Source organism: Coptis chinensis, chromosome 4 (assembly GCF_015680905.1).
Source record: "Coptis chinensis isolate HL-2020 chromosome 4, ASM1568090v1, whole genome shotgun sequence".
In the NCBI taxonomy this organism is placed as follows: domain Eukaryota; kingdom Viridiplantae; phylum Streptophyta; class Magnoliopsida; order Ranunculales; family Ranunculaceae; genus Coptis; species Coptis chinensis.
The window spans coordinates 8,347,235-8,369,963 of NC_141459.1; the positions used below are offsets into that span (position 1 = coordinate 8,347,235).

General features: G+C 37.9%; 4 protein-coding genes and 1 pseudogene across 4 annotated transcripts; 2 read left to right on the forward strand and 3 right to left on the reverse strand.

Annotated features, from left to right (window-relative positions):
* Positions 1–2,148: 2,148 nt before the first annotated feature.
* LOC147501656 (uncharacterized) lies at positions 2,149–6,078 on the reverse strand (annotated as a pseudogene).
* A 383-nt stretch (positions 6,079–6,461) lies between these two features.
* LOC147501657 (uncharacterized) lies at positions 6,462–7,124 on the reverse strand. Its single transcript, XM_086604363.1, has one exon. It carries the CDS (start codon positions 7,122–7,124, stop codon positions 6,462–6,464), a length of 663 nt encoding a protein of 220 aa, XP_086460489.1.
* A 1,807-nt stretch (positions 7,125–8,931) lies between these two features.
* On the reverse strand, positions 8,932–9,438 carry LOC147501658 (late embryogenesis abundant protein Lea14-A-like). Its single transcript, XM_086604364.1, has one exon. It carries the CDS (start codon positions 9,436–9,438, stop codon positions 8,932–8,934), a length of 507 nt encoding a protein of 168 aa, XP_086460490.1.
* Positions 9,439–9,923: 485 nt separating this feature from the next.
* On the forward strand, positions 9,924–18,393 carry CTC1 (conserved telomere maintenance component 1). The gene is given in 18 exon segments (XM_086606681.1): positions 9,924–10,224; positions 10,226–11,126; positions 11,225–11,343; positions 11,446–11,520; positions 11,607–11,685; positions 11,820–11,882; positions 11,996–12,073; positions 12,714–12,905; positions 13,002–13,106; positions 13,270–13,554; positions 13,632–14,117; positions 14,258–14,905; positions 15,014–15,105; positions 15,973–16,165; positions 16,340–16,378; positions 16,380–16,458; positions 17,378–17,694; positions 18,051–18,393. Coding segments are annotated over 18 exon segments (4,074 nt in total). The 5' UTR covers positions 9,924–10,063; the 3' UTR covers positions 18,213–18,393.
* A 1,810-nt stretch (positions 18,394–20,203) lies between these two features.
* On the forward strand, positions 20,204–22,336 carry LOC147501660 (peroxidase 10-like). Its single transcript, XM_086606682.1, has 4 exons — positions 20,204–20,712; positions 21,084–21,275; positions 21,403–21,568; positions 21,805–22,336. The coding sequence occupies exons 1-4, from the start codon at positions 20,494–20,496 to the stop codon at positions 22,212–22,214; spliced, it is 987 nt and encodes a 328-aa protein (XP_086462808.1). The 5' UTR covers positions 20,204–20,493; the 3' UTR covers positions 22,215–22,336.
* Positions 22,337–22,729: the final 393 nt, after the last annotated feature.

Here is a 22,729-nt window from a genome sequence, read left to right on the forward strand (position 1 = left end):
TTCGGCTTAGCGAAATTAAGTTACTATCGCTACAACATAATAATCTGGCGAAATTACCACGTTTAATTTAGTCGGTCTAAGATGAACGCTTTTACGCCGCTTAGTAGTCGTTACTATCGCTATGACAAAATCGCGAAATTACCACGTTTAATTTAGTGGGTCTAAGATGAACAGCTTTTACGCCGCTTAATTAGCTATTATCGCTACAACAAACTCGGCGAAATTACCACGTTTCATTTCGTCGGTCTAAGTCGAGCAGCTTTTTACGTTCGCAGTGGTTAATATCGCTACAAAAAATGGGCGAAGTTACCACGTTTAATTTAGATCAATCTAACTTGAACAATTTTACGCTTCGCTTAAAATTCGGTTACTTTACCAAGCTATGTCAACATCGATGAAGTGCCCGTTTAATTTAAATCCGGTTTACGCATCGGGACATTTTTTAAAAACAATCTAATTTTGCAAGCTTAAAGTTAGCATTGGGGCGTTTCATTCTATTTAGTGTCATCTATATAATTCAACAACATTGTCGGTTTTCCACGGTATGTTATCTAACATCACAATGATATTCAATAGCCAACACATACTTTGTTTTATTAAAAGAATTTTTAGCTCTATGGTATTACATTCACGCAAATCACATAATCATTGGTTTGAGAAAATCTAATGGTTCCTTATCGGTTTTCACTTATACAACTTCGTACAATTTTTCTTCACGGTTCGCGATTCAATCTTCGTTTTCTTCTTCGAAATCTGCATTAAACAAGCTTTTAGCACTTTCGTTAAAATTTTTCCGACAAACTTCATTATTTGTTCGAAGGCATTGGTGATCTTTTTTCGACAAAACTTACGACTTCTTTAATTCTTCAACGGCATTAAGCGACACCTTTCTCGCGAAACTTTTCTACGTTGACTATTTGTAAATATATTTGACTTGTAAAACCACCGTTTTTACGTGTGTGAAAACTTTCGTTATGTCAAATGTCAAATTTTCTCGAGGCGAAAATTTTCTCCGGCTTCTTTCTTTTTATAAGGCATTGAGATCTTTCCTTTCGAAATTTTTTTTTCTTTGTCGACTTTTTCCTCGATATTTTTGCCCGTAATGCCGCCGTTTCTACCGACGACAAAGAATAAACTTTTCGTCGGGTTTTTAGACTTAACCAAAATTTTATGATAACCCGATAAAAAAATACTAACATATCATTTCTCCATCCTTTGCTTTGTCATATTCTCCGCACTTTTCTCCATTTCTTCGTCTTCTTCGACAGGCCAAATTTAAGTTTTATCGAAACTCAATAATTTAAGTTTAATATCCTAGCCGATCCAATTTGAAGTCGCTTTCGATCCCGAAGCTAGATTATCTTTGTGGCCTCGTGTATTAGTTATATCCACACCACCTTCTTTCCACCTTACCAACTCTACGATCGTCAACGCATTTTCTTCTTCTCGATTATATTTTGCCCGTATAGTACGGTCGTTTCTACCTGCAAAAAAACCGGGTCAGAAAGCTCAAAAACTGGGTTCACTGGGCCATATCGGTGTCACACAGGTATGGTGCCCTTCTTTCGCTGGTGTTGCACCGTATTATATTTGTTATTTCAATTATGCACCAAACCAGTTTATAAACAGCGGTTATGATGCCCCTCCTTTAGTGGAAGTGCACGGTATCATGTTTTTGTTGAAACAAGTTTTTGAATAAGTGGCGCCATCAGTTTCGCAATATCAGCGTCTTCCACACCAGTTTTTGATAAAGTTCACTCCTTTTTTGTTTTGTCGCCTCAAAGAGATGTGTCCCAGTTTTTATTGAGGAAGAGACTAAGGTCACACCGCAACCAATGAGTGAGGACGTTCAACCACAAATTCAAAATCCGGATTTCCATAACTCAAACATGCTACCACCAGTTCAAAATTCGGATATCCATTATAGGGACATGGTAAACTACCAACTCAGGAACTTGCAACCGAGATTAACGAAGTTGTTGAGGAATCCCATCTTTTGAGTTCCGATAGGACTGCCACTACAACTCCTGTGACTAACTACCCCGAAATTCCAAAGGCACCACAACGGAAAAGACCGGAGTCTACAGGTTCATCTGGCTGCCAAACTCCAAAGGATAAGGCATACATGCGTGACTTGGATCTATCTGCTCAGAGTGCCTCTTTTGATACTATGGATCTTTCTGAATTAACTTCTGAATTTCCAACACCACCGAAAACATTTGGTACTATGGATCTTTCTGCATTAACCATGAGCTCATCTGTACATACTCCACGCTCCACATCCATACTGCCAGTGTGTTCATTGTTTCTTCCTTCATCCCCAACCACAGTACTAATGGAACCGTCAGCAGCAAGCTGTTCGCCCAAAGGATCAACATTGGTCTGCCGACCATGTTTTTCAGAAGGCTCTTCAGAACATTCCGTATTCTTGTCTGTATTGCTTATTGGGACCACAATCTCATCACCATTCCCCAACCAACTTTCATATAGATCATCATCTGGATCAGGTTCTAGACTGAGGACACCTCTTGAAAAGGGGGTGCTGTGTTTCTGAGCACTAGAAAATGGATTTTCAGGGAATTTAGGATTTAGCGCTTCATCGAATGCCCCACAGTTATTTAAAGAATCCGCCAGTGGAAGCGCTCGAGGATGTATGAGCACATCCAAGGCCATGAAGCATGAGCACAAAATTCAGCTAGCTTTGTTCCTGTTTCTTGCTTTCCTCTTGAAAAGCTCAAGACCCTGAGATAGGTAACGTGGACGAGAGCGGGTTGGTGAGAGAAGAGATGCTAAAATCCCATGTAATGCTGCAAGCTGAAGATCTGCCCAAATTGGAGTTGGTTCACCAGAAACAAGAGAAGCAGTTCTTTCCTCACTGGCCCATCCTCCTTCACAAGCGGAAGTTGCTACTGTTATCAGAAGAAAATCAACATTCGACCTCCAGCCCTCTGATCTCAATGCACCACCCACTGTAAGAAGAGCTTCCAATGCTTGCAGTGCAGCGATCTGAACAGAAATAGGTGTTGGTGGTTTGCTTGTAGGTAACTCTTTCTCCAAAGCAGCTCCATTCTGGTGATCAGCAGCAGAGCCAGTTAGGGTAGCATGCTTTCTTTTCTTGTTTCTTGGTTGCTGAAGTGCATATGTTCCAGGTTTGGAGAATGTCTGCCTTCTCAGATGAGGTCCTCTTCTTCTCTGTCAGTGTTTCTATCAAGGCCTTGTTGCTTTGTCGGCCAGCCCTGCGCCTTCCCGGAAACTGATACAACTTTATTTATGAGAAGAGCTTGATGGTAAGGAAACTTACCTACTAGTCTAAAGCAAAGGCGGCACACAACGTTACGAGGCGGCAAGATCTTTACGGAAGAGGGCGAGTATTTTGTGACTTCAAACCTTTTTCTTAACCACGACTGTTTTGATAAAAGCCAACACTTATATAAGGTCGAAATTGTTTTTCGGTTCCGATAGGGATTCTTTACTAATCCAACTCCATCTCTAATCTCAATTCTTATCTCCTCCACATTCTTATCTCATCCGCACACTTTGAGTCCAATTAGTATTTAACTTCCTTTTATTACTATTATTACTAAACTGCCCCTACATTTAATTTTTAACGATATAATCCACGTATCGCTATTCCGCTGGCACGCATCGTCAAATTCAAATTTCGTATTTTTACGTAATGCGTTCGGTACAGTTTTCGGCAATCAATTTCTTTTGAAATTATATCTGTGCATATTTTATTTTTATTTTTATTTTTTATTTTATTTTTTATTTTTTTTTCTATGCATTTTCGGCCATCTTTTATTTAATTACATTACGTTTCGTATCCGTTAGTTTGACATTTTTTCGTTTCCGATAATTCACGATTTTTTTTTTCGATCAATTTTCCTATCATTTCCTTTACCCGCGACACCGTTATAATTCCGTTCATTTTTCTATCTTCTTTGCCATATGAACTTTGTTAAGCATGCCAAAGAGAGGCGGTGTTCGACCCCCACCCTACGTTAACAAGCATCCATTGGTAGGAGTCTCCACTTTATTCGTTTAATCGGCGGGGCTAAAGCCCGATTAAAATATCATGGATCAATGTACAAGGCCATTAACTCATGTGGCTAAGGCTGAACCTTAACCACATGACTTGCCACATGTAATGTACGTTGATTTATGTCCGTTGGTTTCTTATCAAAGAGATAATTATCGGTTGAAAGTTATAGTATATCACAATTACTCAAGCTACAAGATTACTTGAGCTACAAGGACTCTCTACTCTACCTATATAAATACCAAACTATTTTTCATTCAGAACTACGTTCTTGAGACTTGATCCCATTGATAATTTGGATGCGTAGGCAACCGCAAGGTCTGATCTCATCATTCTCCCCGATCACCATCATTTTTCTAATTACTTTTCTACGTTCTTCGTCTCTTTCATCAACACTTAGTGTTTTGATCATATTTGGTCGAAACAGTCGGCATGTCTAGTATGGCCCTTATCTGATCAGGGTTAGCTTCAATGCCTCTATGGGTCATAAGATAACCCAAAAATTTCCCAGAGGAAACTCCAAAAGAACATTTTGGCCGATTCAATTTGAGATTGAATTTTATTACCCTATCAAAGGTTGTCGAAGATCTCAAGATGATCACTTGTTAACCATGACTTAGTGACCATGTCATCAATATATATTTCCACAATTATCACCTATTAGGCCTTCAAAGATTGTGTTGCCTAATTTATGAAAAGTGGTCGAGGCATTTTAAGGCCAAAAGGCATGGTAATAAAACAATAAATGTCTATATATGTTATAAAGGTTGTATGTTCTTGGTCCGACCATACAAAAGTATTTGGTAAAACCACGAAGAAGCATCCATGAATGAAATTCTCTCGATATCCCGAGTAGCATCAACTAAATCATTTATCTTAGGCAAAGGGTAAGGATTAAGTGGGCAAACTTCATTAATTTAATGAAATCTATACACATTCTTAATTTGCCATTCTTCTTGGTAACTACAACTATGTTTGATAACCATTTAGGATATTCTACTGGTCGAATAAACTTAGCCTTCAGTAAACGACTAACCTCTTCATTGACTTTCAGCCTTTTATCAGGTACCATGCGCCTTGGTCTTTGCCTGACAGGTTTTGATGTATGATCCACATCAAGATGATGACATGCTATGTCTGGATTGATGCCAGTCATGTCATCTATGCTCCATGCAAAAGCTGTGCTATTTTTCTTTAACAATTCTATCATGTCTCTTTTCTCAACTTCAGAAAGCTTAGTTGATATGAAAGTGGTATGTTCCGGACTCATTCCAATCTGAACTTCCTCAAGTTTATCAACAATGGGAAGGTCCTTTTGTTTCTTGCCTGAAATGGATGTGGAGCCATACTGTAATTGCTACTTCTGTGGAGTGTCCTGAATGACTCTATTGGCATGAATTTCGGAAGGTTTGTAGTCATCTAGTGCTTTGTCATGACATCTGTGGGATTCCATCTGATCACTCCGGATTTTACAGATTCCTTGACTACATGGAAACTTGATTGCCTGGTGGAAAGTAGATATAACTGCCTGCATCTGATGGATCCAATCTCTGCCCAGAATTGCATTATATGGAGAGTGGCAATTCATGAGCAAAAAATTGATTTCAGCCCACTTGTTTCCGGTATTCTTGGTAGGCGTCACGACTCTATCGGAATAGTTGATGTTCCATCGAACCCAACAATAGGGTTTTCTTCCGAAATGATAAGCTCTTGTGGCAACTTCATTTCTATATAAGCTCTAGAAAATAACACACTTACAGAGCTTCCAGTATCTAGCATAATTTTTTGAACCCTCCACATTCCAATGAATCTTTGATATCATAACAAAGATCATAATGTGGCTGAAATACTCCATATAAGTCACGATCACTGAAGGATAAGGATTCAGGTTCATATATTTCTGCGTTGTCACCTTTAAGAAAATCAATGTCGTTGACTCTGTTCCAGTCCATTAGACAATTGAATTTTTGTTTTTTCTCAAACTTCCACTGATTGTTTGAAATGGAATCTAGACGGGCATGTCCAGCCCTGATGACCATATGTTCGGCAAACTTCACTTGTGCTGCTTTCTGTATGAATTCATCCAACTTCTTGTCATCAACTAAGTGCTTTGAATAGCACTCGAAGAATTCTGCAATCGTCGATTAATGTGGGCCAAAATCATCATGAAATTTGCATCGTTTGGATTTATCTCGATATTGGTTGTATCTTGGTGTAATGGCCTTGGCTTATAAAGAAGATTTAAGCCCTTTTATTCTTTAAGTAAACTTGAGAAAAGTTTCATCGACAAAGGAGTGAAAATCTTTTCCTCTTTATTTGGTAAGGTAGGCTTAGAGTTCCATCGGACCGAAGTTGTTACGCTTGTTTTGTCATGTCCTTAATTTATAGTTGCTGGGTTCCGTCCGGACTCTTTTTTGTTTTTCTAAAAATTTTCTTCTCGAAGCTGCCTAGCTTTGAGATCATCCTCAACTCGTGCAAACTCTTCAGCACGATCAAACAGTTCGAACTTGGAGAAAGGCGACTGTCTAGTGAGCGAATTGTATAGACCACTACGATCATATCCTATGGCATCTTTGAAAGCTTGGATGATAAACTGGTCAGAGGGAGGATCATTAACATTGAGTAAAGTTTGAAACCTTTTGCGAAAATCCCTGATAGATTCTCCAGAATTTTTTGTGAGATTAAATAAGGTAGCAGAATCCTGTTTAATCTCGCAGTTATACTGATAGTGATCAACAAACTTCTTAGCTAATTCTGGGAAGTTTCTAATTGATTTGGAAGTAAGAGAGTTGAACCATACTAAAGCATCACCTTTGAGAGTGGCTGGAAACAAATTACAAAGTAGTGCATCATCATTTTCCATAGCCATTTGTGACCTGTAGTAAAACAGATGAGTGTATGGATCTCCATTCTCTTCATCATACATTTCGAAGTTGGGCTTCTTAAAGTTTGTAGGGTGACGATAGTTACGAATATAATCTGAAAATGGATAATGTTGAAAACCCATTACGGCTAAGTCTCTGATTTGGTCATTGCAAGTACTTCTTCCTCTGATTGCTCTTGCTACAATATCTTCGACAGTCATTCGATCGAGTCCAGCATTACTTTCTTCCCGAAATCATGTTGGTGTGAATGAAATAGGCCGATATCTGTGAGCATATGGGGGAGGAGTCAGAACTCGATGTCGATGACCGCGTGAATCAAAATTTACCCGTCCGGAATGACGGGATGGGGAGTAGTCAGGAGTCCGGGCACCATGTCCGGAATCTATCCTTCTGGTTGAATGATGATCATGAGTCCGGACTCCATGTCCGGACTTTGTCTTTCTGGGTGAACGATGATCATGAGTCCGGACTCCATGTCCGGACTCTGTCCTTCTGGTATTATGGCGAGAATCCAAACCTAGTCTGTCCCATACATTGGATTGTGCTGGAGGAACTGGTTCTTGCCTATCATCAGTAGCATTTCGATGCCTTCGCGGTGCTGATGAATGTTGTTCATAACTATCTGGAGAGGGAATTCTAGGCCTTTTCCCCCTAGCAATCCGGAGTCTTTCATTCTTTGCAGTAAGCCTTAGGATTTCTAATTGGAGTTCATCCGGATTGGGTTGAATTTGTTGCGGATGGCGTGAAGATTCCGGAACATCCTGGACAATATTTTGTGGGATGTTACTGGCGTGTGTGGCATTGACAGGAATCATTCTACACTAAGTAGATCGTTGGGAGACTACAGGATGTTGTTGGTCATTTTGGCCATTGGTTTGTGATCTGGTTTGTGCTCTTCCCATTGGTGTGGATTTGAAAAGCACAGACGGCGCCAAATGTTTGGACTAGAAATTCCCAAACACAGTTAGGGTTGTAAAGAGTGGATTGATTGATGAAGGAAATGAGACTGAACCTTAGAAGGCTCTGGCCCTAATGGTTAGTTCATGAAACAATGTCGGAATTGTGGCATGAACTCCGAAAGTAATACACAACATGCATTTGACCAGGTGCAAGCTCCCAATTTGACAATACTTTGGTATTTGTCATCGACATTGGAAGCTCTAACCCATAACATAATTGGTGGTAACACACGGCAACATCATCAATGCCAATTGGTTGGGCAACATCTTTCAACTTTCGGAGTTTTAGGTCTGCCCCAAGCTGAAAATTTGCTTTTATGGCTAATATAGAAAGTTCTCGACACCCGCAGACACGAGGAAATTGGCCACCGATTTCTTTCCATCGCCTTGCAGTCAGATTTACCATTTCTCAAATAATAAACAAGAAGAAAGATAAAAGGCTTTCTCAGTTTCAGATGTTGGGTTTTGTTTTTATTACAACAGTGTTTTTTGTGCCCTTTAGTCAAACAATGTCTTCTCTGGATTGGTTTTTTATTTATTTTATTTATTTTTTATTTTATTTTATTTTATTTTTTTACAAAAGTGTTTTTTTGTTTTTTTCTCGTTCTTTGCCACATGGTTTTCATCCATATGACAAAGAGGGGGCGATGTTTGGGCCTCACCTTCGGTGTGTTCCCATACTCGGATCCGGCCCATCACCTTTTCCGGACTCTGGCCCAACATTCTAGATTCAACCCAACATGATTCCGGACTAGGTCCAGATCCAAATATTTACAGGTGCATCTGGCACATGTTTAAAGAGAAAACAGGCACAGTCTGGTCAACAGAGACAGAGAAGGAAAAAAGAAGATAAACCAAAATCTTCAAAGATTTGGGGGCTAGAGTGGGATCCGGATCTTGGAATCCGGATCTTTCTTATAAGAGTCTGCTCTCACTTTCAGAACTACGCAAGCAAAAACTACTGAGACTTGATCCCTGTTTCCGGACTGGGGTACGTAGGCAGCCTTATAAGGTTCAGTCTCATTTCCTTCATCAATCAATCCACTCTTCACAACCCTAACTGTGTTTGGGAATTTATAGTCCAAACAGTGATGTTGCCAAAAACAGGTAAATCCACAATGAGCTCAACCTTGACCTTGTAGGGAATAACATCACCCGCGTTTATGTTACTGTAAGTACTCTTAATATCATCGTAAATAAGCTTCAATGGGATCTTAACAGTTTCTGATCCATGGGCATGAATAGTCCCAGTATCTGGGATAAGGCCAGAAACAAGTTTCCTGCCATTGCTTTCAATCAAGTAGTTTATATCAACAAGAGGAATTGGTATAGGATTAGGATTATTGATTAAGACTTCAACTTGGAGCTCAGCAGTTTTCAAGTCTATTGAAAGAATCTTAAAAGCCGAAACATCAGGAGTTGGCTTACCGAATCCTACAGCTTCTTCAATCTTCTCTCCTACATCATGAATAAAATCTTTAACTCTTCCCAATAATCCTCCTTCCTCTCCTTTTTCTTCTCCTTCCTTCTTTACAGGTTTGTCCAATGACGCCATCACCTTGAACCTACATATATACAGTCAATAGTATGAGAACACACAATGTATGAAACTACTTTCATGCATCATTAATACAACATTGTAAAACTAAAAATGAAAATCATATTTTAGATGATGAATATATAATGGATGGATTATTCTTACCTTGGTGATCAGAATTCAGTTGAATAGAATTTTTAGCTTCCAAGAGAAAAGTGGACACCAGGCTATTATTATATAAGGGTCCTAGGACACAGCCTAAGATGAAGCCTAGTTTTACCAGACAGTTGCGCAGCTCCTCTTGCCCTTTCTCCACTATATATATATATATATAACACTACAAATCACAAAATATCAATATCTCCACTATATATATTCCGATATCAACACTCCTCTTGCCTAGTTTCATTTTTGTAGTGTTGACATTCCGATATATTCCGAACTTCACGGCATTGATTACAGTTTTTTAATTTTGTTGCTCCTGAAAACCATGAGTAGCATTTAAAAACCATTTTTCCCGCGTTACTAAATCTTCCAAACTACGCTACCAAGTAATCAAACCCATGATGACGACGTGATCACTCACAACTCCTGCTCATTTTCATTCAGGCATTTCATCAAACACTTGGTCTTCATCCACAATATGGAAGAAAACCAACCAGCACCTAAACCCCTCACCATTTCACACCTTATCCAAAACTCTCTCCCTCTCACTGGCACTTGTTCTCTCAAAAACCCTTCCTCAATACCCAATTCCATCCCACATCAAAAACAACAACAAAAAAAAACTACTTATAACCAAAAACCCTAACCCTAAAGTATTAACTTGTTTAAACTACCCAACTATTATAACTGGAACATTAACTCTCCCCACTGAGGAAAATGCCAGCTGTCATTGTTTTTCATTTACTGATGGGACATCTAAAGTTTGTTGTTATGTTCTTGATTTAGATGTTAAGATAATTGGTAAACAGATTAATGTACTTTCTTGGAATTTTATTCCTTTTAAATGTGGGAGTAATGGGTTGTTGGAAATAATAAGATGGGGTTTTCCTGATTCCGTAAATACATTAACCAGATGTTCAAATTTCGATACATTTCCATTGTGTTTAAGTTCTTTGCGAGATGAAGTATTGGAAACTCGTTCTCGCGTACTTGGTATTTTGGTTTCGATTAGTCCTGTTTCGGTTGTTCCATGTACGATTCAGGATTCGACTAGTTCTAGAAATGTTAGTGGGTTTCTTGCGGAAGTGTTAGTTTGTAAGTGTAAGTTATGTAGATCTAAAGTTTCGGTTAAAACGTTGTGTAGCTCAGTTGGAGGAAAGAATGGACATTTGTTTGATGTGTCTGTGATTGTGTACTTTTTTGAGTCTGCTTCGTCTTGGCATCCTGTAATGTCGAAGTTAGTTGGGAATGTGGTTTCTGTTACTGGGTTGAAAAAGAAGTTGATTTATATTGGGAAAAATGATATGTGTTTGATGTTTATAACGACGGAGAAAGCTGCATTGTGTAAGCCTTTATTGCCCTTAGGATGTTTGCCGATTCATAGGGACGAGATTAAGGGGAAGGCTGATTTTGGGGCCTATACTGGCATTGTAACTGGTGTTTATATGCAAGGAATGGTAATTGAGTTGGACGAGAAGGTGTGGCTATTACTTAGTGACCGCCTACTTGCTCCACTACACCCTATTAGGGTTGGCGCACTCGTAAGACTATAATCTCTTCTCTTTTATGATTTTTATGATCCATATTTTTTATGTTTGTTTCTCCACTTATAATTTGCTCACTCTCTGTTTTCTTGTAGATTTGTTTGAGAAGCATTCATCTTGTTCGTCCGAAGTTTCCCTGGACGAGGATGCTTTTACTTGGAGCCTGCTTCAGGACAAACATCAATGTGAAGTCCTTCTCACCTTTGGAGTCTCAGTAAGGAGCTTTCTGTCGCAGCTTCAATCTCTTCTTATTTGGGTCCTAAGCCATCATGAATCATTCAGAAATCAGAAATGAAGTTTGTTTTGTCATTTACAGGTGCTATATCAGGTTTCAAACACAGAGCATGCTGGGAAAATTCATCGAATCTGTAACGTTTTCTGCTAGATTTTGGTGAGTGAATAGATTGAGCATTTGAGCGTGTTGGATTCTCTGATATTCTTTTGCTTTGCTAGCTGATCAATCTGGTTGGTTTTCAGGTTATTGCTTACTATTTCAAGTTTCAAGAAAAAATTTGCTGGGGTTTTTACTGAAAAGGAAATCTTAGGCTCAAAACATGTAATATCTTGCCTGGCAACTCATTGATTCGGTCTCTTGGTTTATGGGTTATTTATCCTTTGATTATCAATATATATTTTTCTGACATATCCACTTTGGCTCCTTGTTATACTTGAAATTTTGGGTGTCAACAGAAAGAAGGATTAGCTCAGATGTATGCTAAGTCACAATTGCCTTCTTGTGTGTTTCGACCTCGGGTAAATTGGTAATTGGCATTACTTTAATTGTCATGCTCTCAAGTTAAATGCCTCTACATGTTTTCTAATTCTATATCAAAAATTTACATCTCGATTTATGTTTCTAATGACAGCATGGAGTATTCACGGAATTTTGTAATCACAATCTGTGTGGCTGTGATATTGACCCGAATTACAACAACCTGAAATTGGTTAGTATTGATATACCTTTCAACTTCTTAAAGATCATGACTGATAAGGTGATGGATGAATTAAAATCTCTAAAGCACGGATGCACCTACCAAAGGGCTGTGTCCGCATCGGATTCAGACACGGGGACGGACGTGGCATGGACGCACGCGGTCAACTAAACTGGATGCGGGTCAAGACGCAGTCAGGACACGGATATTTGACTCAAAATAGAAAAAAAAATAAAGCAAAATAATTTTAAAACTTCAATTTTTTCCGATTCTTTTTATGTCAAGACTTATGTCATGGTTTTAAAGTTTGATTAAGAAATATGTAACTTAATTTTGTGGCTGTTTATCTTAAGTAATTTTGAATTTATAAATTGTTGTACATTTAAATTAGTTTCTAATGTTTAATTTATATAAAATAAAACTACAATTATTAGTTTATTTTTGCGTCCTTTACCACGTCCACGTCCTACTTTTTTGAAATAAAACCGAGTTGCCGTGTCAGTGTCTGCGTCCGTGCAACATAGATTAAAATGAACTTTTTTAAGAAATTGAGATGTACTGTATCTGCTAAAATTGTGAGTAGTCGCTGAATACGAAGGACAAATTAAATTTTTTCGAAACCAAGTCTGATCACATTGTTTTTAGCGTTCAGGTGGTTCCCATCTCTTCTTTTATCAGCCATTGTGAGGCCATTTGGGAGACTGTCCTAGTGCGAATGCAAAACAACCGTGACACAATCATGAAGAACAACTTCTATTATTGTGAAGGTAAATCTTATCACCGATTAATGAGGCGGATTATGTCAAGTGAAGATATTGGTCTTGTTTTGATGGGCACTCTACAGGTGAGTGGCTAAATTTTACTCAGACAAATTGTTTGTGTTATATTCCAGGGATTCATATTGTTTGCACTTGTGCTGAAGTATATATTGTTCTTTCAGATTTCCCCATCATCTGGTCGATTGCAGATGGTTGATGCATCTGGCAGCATTGATGTTGTCGTACCAGATTTACCCTCGTACTACGACATCAACAATGTATATGAGGTTGTAAATGCCAATAAAATTTATTGATTGTTCTCTGTAGTCTCCTCTATATTTTGTTTTCTTTCTTATGGAGTTATTTGGAGTATGATGATGGTTGCAAGCAGATAATTAGACATTTTCTTCAGGTGTATGGTGTTAAGTTATGATCTTTGCTAATCTCCAGGTTAAACACTATAGTGTTGTTATAGAGGGCTTACCTGAAGAAGATGAGGCTTTGGTGATGCATGACAGCGAGTCATTCTCATGCAAGAGTATCTTTCACCAAGCTCCACTAACGAGAGGAATAAAACCGTCTTCAATCTATGTCCACTTCTATATGAAGAACATATCGTGCTTGAATTTCTGCTTACGTCTTCCTTGTGTAGATTGGACTGATAATCTTAGGGAAATCAAAGATGGATTGTTCCACATATTTATGGTGTCACACAAATTTCCTGCAATACAAAAGGTGAGTACATAAGGATTTGCCGATTCGTTCTGCTAGAAGCTAAAAAAGATATTCACCCATTTTTCGTTCTGTTACAGTTTCACGATAACTCCATAAACAAGCCAAGTTCTTTTGTTGAGGCCATTATCTTGCCTTGGGATTTGTCTCTTCCTGGGGAAAATCAAAATACTCATGTTGCAGAATTTTCAAAGGAAAATCTCAAGGAACACTTGGAATGTACCTGCAGAACAAATTCATCTGAAGATCAACGTCACAAGAAACCTAAACTCTCTCATGGATCAACCAGAGTCTTGACTGCGAACTTGAAAGATAATATTGGGGAAACTGAAAGTGGTTGTGATAGTTCTGACTGTGGAACTAGCGTTGACCAGAAATCTAGTGAATTGAAATCCTCTCACAGACTGCGGTGTTTAGTCCTAATGAGAAGTTTTAAGAATCAGACACCAGTTAGACCAGGAATTTTGCTTCGTGCTAATTCTAATGGAAAGGATGGTACACTTGGCAAGTTAAGTTGTCGGAAAATTATGTTGGAGTTTAAGTCAGATATCTATAACAGTTGTCAGGTCAGTTGGATTTTCCTCTCACTGAATTTTGTCATATTATGGTGTTGTACATGTGCTAGAAGAAACCATTAGGCTTAGTGTTTTCATTATCAAGCTCAACCATGACATCACTGACTTACTTTCCCTATTTTGTATTCTAGTTTTTACATGTTGGTGGGTATTACGTAATGAAGTATGGGAAGGAACTGCCCTTACAGAATATGAAGGATCGCTACCATGTTACTGGTGGTAAAACTCTTGTCACTTCTCAAACACCAGTATGGAGTCTTTCATTCTCTTGTGATGAAGTTCTCTCTCTTAGTGAGCCGCTTCAGGGAAACACATTGCAAACTTCTTCCATAGGGACTGATGAAGTTCCTTGTGAAAGTTCTTCCGTTGGTGAATTATTTTTTCAGAGATCTCCAAGCCAAAGGCCTTTAACTCTTTTTGGTGATGTGAATCTTCATCTCTTTGATGACACAATGAACCTATTGAAGTCTGACATGGCGGCTTTGGAGGATGGGTTAGTCAGACCAATTGGCATATCAGAAGAAACTCATAACAGTTTCACGTGCATGATGGGTGCATCGGTGCTGTCTTCCTTCACTGCTGATCCTGATTGCAGGCTGCCTCATGGAACCTTAATATCCATACATGGAAACATAGTGGATGTACATAGTTTTGATTGCGACTCTTTAGATTTCAAAACAAATTCAAGTTACAAAGGCACTGGTGATATTCAGCCCACAAGGTTATCTCAACAATTACCAAGCAGCATCTGTGTTCATGTCTCTAAAGGCCACCAAATTGTAACGGTTCCCATTTGTGTCTGTCTTTCTGTCTTAATATTTTAATCGTATGCGGTATGTCTTGCAATCTTGCGCTGCATCTTATGGAAGTTTTTTTTGGTAAATTAGGTTAAGCTACGTGGTATCCTTAGTAAGCATGTTTATCCTATTGGAATGGGTCCTGGGGTTAGTGCAACCTTTCACCGTGTTCTTGTAATCGGGTATGTCTCCCAAACTTTAGATTTGATATTTCTTTTGTGCTCAAGATTTAAAATTGGTTTGCAACTTCTCTTTTATTCCTTCCATCATTTTATACCTTTTTCATGGCTTTTTTCCCTACTGGTATCTCTGTCTAACTATGGGTTCTGACTCCCACTTTTTTATCTAAGGTAGTTATGTCTATAGAAACTGTACTCTGGATTTCATGCAACATTTATTTATTTTGTGTTCTTGGAGTTGTTTACCATCTATTTCTTTTGGAGATGTCTCCTAGTACGAAGAAAATACAAGAAAAAAAAAAACAGCTGCTAGTTATATTACCAAAAGGTCTATGAAGATGTCGGCAATGAAGTTGCCTATGGCCTTCTTGTGCAGCCATCATCATCATCCCAAATTTCTTACTTTCATCTAGTTATTTCTATCTGAAGCTGTTCTTCCCATTGATGGAACTGTCTTCACATGTTCTTAAGGCCATGATCTGTGTCTATGGACGTGGTGTGGATATAGAAAGACCCATTCATGTACTATATTCTAGTGAATGCAAAAACCATTCATGTACTAAGTACTATATTCTAGTGAGTCCATAGTTTATACGAAATAGAAGAACTGATGGAGGAAAAAACCGGCTTAAAAGATGGAATTTCAGAATGATGGCTGGCCAATGTATTCCTGGATGTGTCTTGGGATGTGTGATTACCAAATTATTTTCCCTAGATATCCATGGGTAGTTGTTTGAACTTTTGAACAGCTTCATTAGTTATTACACAATGACTAATTGGTTATATAATCATTAGCTAGCTATATTGATGTAAAGCTTGAGTTTACATCACTTGATCTCTGAACTACATCTCCCTTAATGATTCTGGCAGACAGCATGACTTGATGTTGACTCCTGTATCATTCATCGTCATCAACTCTATAAAAGAAGTTTATAGGGAATACAGTGACAGTTTTCGTTCACAGTTTGGTTCTGGCATATTAAATGCCAAAATGCTGGACATCTATTCGACAAGTTTATTCTCGGAGCTGATTCAGCAAAAAGCAATGCGCTTTCGTTGCAGGGTAATATATTTTCCATACCTATTTTTTTCTTCAAACTTTTGCTTGTTTACTGAGTTATTATAGTCAGTTTCTCCGAAAGAAAGGGGATCATCCACATGCTAATTTGTTTTCGTTAAACCTTCTTAGTTATAATATAAAGGAAAGTTTCAGTTTCTTATGTGCCGACTTTAACAGGTCGTAGCCATCCATGTCCTGGTGCTGGAAAGTGAAAATTTTTGATATTGAGAATTCACAATCAAGGGAGCAGTCTAAGGCACCTGGTATCAATATCCCATGTGCTGGGTTTATTTTAGGTACGTTGATGTTCGTTAGATTTGAGGATGCAGTCTTCAAAATCTATTATGCTAGAATAATTTACTACAGAAAGCGGATATCAGCCTAAAACTCTGTTTGTGCTAGAATATCTTACTGCAGGCATAAGAACTTATGATTTCTATTCCCGTTCTTGTGCTCATTTTCATGTCTTCAAGTTCCATATGGTGAGAAGTATATTTAAGAATTCCTTTTGCATTCTTCTTGAGGTTTCTCCTAAAGAACTTCAATTCATTCGTACGCAATAGTCTCATATTATAAACCGGAATAGTCCCCAATAGACACCCATGTACCAGTTTACAAGCTGAAATTGTTTGATGTTATGAGATGGCCCTCTGCTATATGTGTGTGTGCTTCTTCTCCTATTGTGGTGGATGTTAATTGCATGGCTCTTCCTAGTTTCATTATTGCTTGGATTGTTCATATGATGATGTGACTGTTTTTCTGACCTTGTCCTTACTGATAGGATGGAGTTAGTAAACAGGTTTATAGTGATGTTGATTCTGTTGTAGCCTGTAGGTGCTTCCCTAGTACATTTCATTATTATTATTATATTTATATCAAGTGTATGGTTTAAAATTACTTTTATCGAGTGAGTGGAGCAAGGGGGTTCCGTACAGTAACTTGGCTCCGTCTGTCTTCTTCTTTCCAATCTCTCTCTCTCTCTCTCTCTCTCTCTCTCTCTCTCTCTCTCTCTCTCCACTGCTTTGCAGTAATCTAATAAATAGGCCTATGTTTCTGATATTAATATTCTGGTAGCTTTATTCATCAAAAAGGAAATGGAATAAATATACGGTAGTTATCTGACAAAGGCATCGGGTTTCTATATGGCTATGGGTTTTTAACTTGTTTCCTCACTGCCATTTTTTCTTCACATTAGTCAACATTACTCTTGTGCAGATGACGGGTCATTGGCGTATTGTTGCTGGGCCAATGCCGAGAGAGCAGCAACATTGCTTAGGCTGGATGAAGAATCCATGATCAACACTATCAGGATACCGAAGAGGGGCAGTTTGCCAAAGAGTTCAAAATCTGTTATTCATCACTTGCAGAAGATTCTTAAGAAACACCACAGAATAACTGTAAAGAACTTTGGGGCCATGTTTGATTCGTCTTGTCAAGATTTTACATTTTCGAATTCAGAAAACATCGTCAGCACTTTAGATGAAAATTTCCTCAAGCTCATAATATTCAATGCTTGCTGCGGGTCTGTTTTAGTAAGTTCATTAAACTGCATCCTGTTTTTCTCTGTTCATTTTGAATTGAATAGATAAATCATATTTCCTGGTAAATAAAATTCAGATTGTCTATGACAGTCTAGTTAGTGAACTAGAAGAGCTTTGAGTGGAAAAAATATGTTTTGACTATATACTGAAGATCAGTGTTAACTAGCTGTACACTGAAGTCTTTTAAAAAGATATTTAAGCACCTCACCCTCGTGAACCACATTGAGTGGAAGCTCACCAATGCTCAAAGAGGTTTTTGACATTCAGGCTAAGAGCTTATCTGTTATTTGCAATTTCTGAAAACATTTGATTCTTTGTTTTAACACGATTTTACGGTTGTTTTGTAGAATGTCATAGGTAGTATTATGGATTTAAATGCTATTCGGTGGCTAGAGGAGCTATCAGGAATGCACATGGCGATGGATTCAATGCAAAATATATGGGCCACAGACGTTCATTATGCTGATCATCGAAGTGAAGCAACAAATCTAATTCAAGAACTTTTGTAACCGATATTGAAAGGCTTTGCTTGTACGTACCACAAAACCCTGAGGAGACTTCTTATTTTTCTTATTGACATCATAATGGATGGTGCCAGTACCCTGCCCCATTCTTTCATAGAAGTTTGGGGTATTTGTTCATAAAAACTGAAAAAATAAAAAAATAAATAAAAATAAAAATTGTCATCAATTTACCGCATTAGTTTATATTGTACTCGTTTTTTTTTTTTTTTTTTTGTAAATATGTATTGCGTGTCCAAACAAATAAACGAATCAAGTGTATTATTATTTTTTCCCTGATTTACCCGTTTGTTTGATATGAGAGCGCCATTGAAAGTTAAATTTAATTGCTTACTCGATTCTATGTTTCACTATTGATGGAATTAGAGATAATAAATAGGTTATTATGAAAGAAAAAAGATATAATAAATAACTGCTGAGGGTATTGTGCTGAATAGACTGAACTATCATATTCCTTTCTCTAACCTGTCTCCCCCCGCCCGTTTTGTTTTTTTTTTTTTTTTTTTTTTTTTTTATCAATTGACTTTATTTATCTATAATGAACTCCTCTAAGTGGAATATGTACATGAGTTCTATCTTCCTCCACGATGTCCATTGACCAATTAGGTGACAGTGTAAAAGCCACTCAGAACGTGGAGGGAGATTGTGGCCGTTATATGCTAAACATTGTGCAACACTGTTTGTAGATCTACTAATATCCACATAGTACAGATAAAACTAAAAAGATTATAGTCTAGTAGTGCATCTTCTAATATATTCCTTGAAGTCTATGATATGTTCAATGCCTTCCTTTCCAAAAACTTGTGAATTTCCTTCTAATCAACAGATCAACCTCTAGTTCGATTGACTTGCTGAAGATCTTGCTCCACTTGATTCCTTGAAGAGTTCTTTTGCATTCAACATCTTCAATCCACCCTTCCCTTCCTTTGTCAGTTCTTGCAGCAATAAAAATATTTTTGTGATCCCTTAAAACATAACCTAAACCAAACCATCTACTGCCGGTTTTAAAATTGACAGCTATGTTTGAGGGGGTTCTATACTGTTTTTAGAACTGTGAGTGGACCTGGAACCTGGTCTGCAAGGGTGAACTTCCGAGTATAGTCATTAATAATCACCAAAGAAGCCCAATTAGGTTTAGAATTATTAAACAGAATTTTACATCTCTCTAACCAAGTGTGCCATGTTATAAACAAACATACTCCTGTCCAAAGATTATTATCAATGGGCCTACTACACTGGACATGCCATTAGGAAACATTCTATGATTACGCTGGGTCTCTCTCTAACTGCCGTCACCTTGCTAATATTCAGTAGAACTAGTATTCAGAATGTCATGCTATATATCATTGGTCGGGATTGGAATTATTCTGAAAAAAGATAACAGATGTTTTTTTTTTCAACCTCGCAATTCAGGTAGTGTGTGCCCAAAAAGAATTGGGTATGTGGGACCATATGTTTGACCTGTGACATTCCACACCTTAGAAAGAAGGCCAATTTGACTTTTTGGAGAAAGTTCCACTCATCTACTCCCACTTCCTACATACAAAGTAGGTCCATTGACAGTTTTTTCCTAACTTACTGCATCCCTTGCTCTTGTTTGCCTGGCTCCCTTCCCTCATTGGCGCAAGCTTGTGTTTCCTCTTTTACTAGCTCTCTCCATCCATGTATTCTGGCATGACTTTCAGACCATCATGATGCAAGCATTTGACAGATTCTTTTCACATTGTTCTTATACTTGCATAGTTACATGTACCTGAAACCCACTATTAATAAACAACCTATATGGCGTATCCACCCACAGTAAACAAATATATGTTATGGCGCCTTTCGTTTTTTAATTACCATTCGACACACAAAAATCGTTCTTCTTTCTGGCTTCAGCACACCTTTAGACTTCTCCTTGATGTATATAGCAAAATAGAATGGCTACTATTAGTATTTACTTTCAACTTGTCTTTAGAGTTGCACTACTGCCTCTCAAAGCGCATTGGTCTTTTTTTTTAAGGTAGAACAAAGCACATTGGTCTTTGATTTAGCTGGTTAACACCTATCTCCCATTTAGGTGTTGAGGAATTCTACCAAACTATTCTGATTTCTGATTTGGATGTCACTAGTGCCATAGGCCATAGCCACCCCTAACCTCCTGACCTTAATAATTAAAAAAAAAAAAAAAACGAAACCTTTAGAAGTGTATATATATAGAGCAAATCCAATACAACTTCTTGCATCATAGTATTTTAGGAGACAAACAACTTCTCATCTTCAAACAATGAATCCCTCCAAGAATATTCAGTCAATCATTCCCTTGTTGTTCCTTTTTCTCTTCTTGAATCCTCTTGTTATCTGCCAACTTGACTACAGTTTTTACGATAATAGTTGTCCTAATCTGTCAAATATTGTGAAATCTAGTGTGACGTCTGCTATAGCAAAAGAAACTAGGATGGCAGCCTCTCTCCTGCGGTTGCACTTCCATGATTGTATTGTGAATGTAATTATCGCCACTACTACTAGCTAGTTTTTTTTTTTTATCACCACTACTATTATCTAGTTATACTACGTACTTTTGATTAACCTACTTAGCAGATGGGAACTTATCTTAAATACGACAAAATCTAAATTGTGTCTGGTAAAAATAAACAAAACTAATAGCAGTGTAGGGTGTCCAAGCAAATCTGTATAGCTAAAGTACCAGAATGTTCCTTTCGACCACTTTGTTCAAATTTTGATATTAAACGAGCTGAAACCATGTATAACGTAGTTTTTGTTACTTAAAAACACAGTATTCGAATGTACAATGCTTGTACTCTGTGAAAGTTGATCATTTAGACTGCTTTCTGTTTTTGTTTATTTTTCAAATAGGGATGTGACGGATCTGTACTACTTGACGACACAAGCTCTGTTAGAGGGGAGAAAGGAGCTGGAGCAAACAAAAATTCAGCTAGAGGATTTGAAATAATTGATGACATCAAGGCTAATGTTGAGAAAACCTGCCCATCGACTGTGTCATGCACTGATATTTTAACCCTTGCAACAAGGGACGCAGTTTTTCTGGTAAGTGATATCAACCAAGTGTATCAAAGAATTACCATGTACTGGTGCATAAGAGTTTACTGTAATTCTACTGGATTATTACTTCCAAATGTTTCTGATCTTAATCTACTATATTAATCTATTTCAGTCCGGAGGGCCTTACTATTATTTACCGTTAGGAAGGCGAGACGGAAAAACAGCTAGTTTAAGTGCAGCAAACGAGCAGATACCTTCACCAGTTGAGTCATTAGCGAATATCACTGCAAAGTTTACTACAAAGGGTCTAGAAGGAAGTGATATGGTTGTTCTCTCAGGTTTGCCTCATTCATATTATTATCACTTTCTCAACATAACTTAATGTATAACATGGTGGAACCCGAACACGAAAATGGGCCCGTTTTGTTTTCAATTAAGTCAGCTAAGCCCCCTTATGCTACCAAAAGAATGGAACACACAATAGCAATCTCGAGTCAGGTTGTTCTTCATTTTAGCTATTGGATTTTTACAATCTGAAATATTAATGTATTTTCTGTCTGGCATGCTCGTATAGGTGGGCACACCATAGGATTTGCACAGTGCTTCACATTCAAGAATAGGCTCTTCAACTTCGAAGGCTCCAGTAAGCCAGACCCATCGCTTGACTCATCTCTTCTGAACAACTTACAAAGCCAATGTCCAAACCAAGATTCCTCAGACACCAACTTGGCTCCTCTTGACCCTGTCACAATAAACAAATTTGATAATGTGTACTATAAGAACCTTATAACTGGTTCTGGACTTCTCCAATCCGACCAAGCTCTTATGAAAGACTCGAGTACTGCTTCTCTCGTTAATAAGTACAGCAAGTATCCTTATCTTTTCTCCAAGGATTTTGGTGCATCCATGGTGAAGTTGGCCAGCGTAGGTGTACTTACTGGAGGGGAAGGAGAGATAAGGAAGAATTGCCGCCTCGTCAACTAATATATGTTAGCAAATGTAGTATGGGTCTAAGACACTTTTGAAGTTTTAATCTAGTTGCAGGAATGGAATGTAAGTTGTTCCATTCATGAATAAAGCAAATGATGTGTGCTTTGTCTCTCGAATTACACCTTTTTTTTGGACGTTGGGTCTTTTCCAAATGATATGATCTATATCAGTTAACTAGCACAAAGCATTTTCTTCGTCAATTTTTATCGAAACATGTTGAATTAAAAAAAAAAAAAACTCTGTTGAGTTTTCCGGCCAGACTCCAGAGTATTATTGCCAAATGCCAATAGCAAGCAGCAAACGTGCACTCTAAAGTTGGATCTTTCGTTTGAAGATCTCACTACCTTTTGGTCTTCAGGGTGAATTTGTTATAAAATTTGAGAGAATTGAATGTGTATAAAGCGTCGACATCTATAGCACAATGGCACTTACTAATTCGTCAAAGACGAATGATTTCTTTAGTGGTTTTACGTAACTAAAAGTCTCAAACTGATCTGTTCACAGTGAAT

Coding starts and splice junctions, on each gene's coding strand:
- LOC147501658 (XM_086604364.1), bottom strand. CDS start 9,438: ATGGCGTCATTGGACAAACCTGTAAAGAAGGAAGGAGAAGAAAAAGGA.
- LOC147501660 (XM_086606682.1), top strand. CDS start 20,494: ATGAATCCCTCCAAGAATATTCAGTCAATCATTCCCTTGTTGTTCCTT. Junction 21,276..21,402: donor CAAGGGACGCAGTTTTTCTG/GTAAGTGATATC, acceptor AATCTATTTCAG/TCCGGAGGGCCTTACTATTA. Junction 21,569..21,804: donor TGATATGGTTGTTCTCTCAG/GTTTGCCTCATT, acceptor ATGCTCGTATAG/GTGGGCACACCATAGGATTT.
- LOC147501657 (XM_086604363.1), bottom strand. CDS start 7,124: ATGACTGTCGAAGATATTGTAGCAAGAGCAATCAGAGGAAGAAGTACT.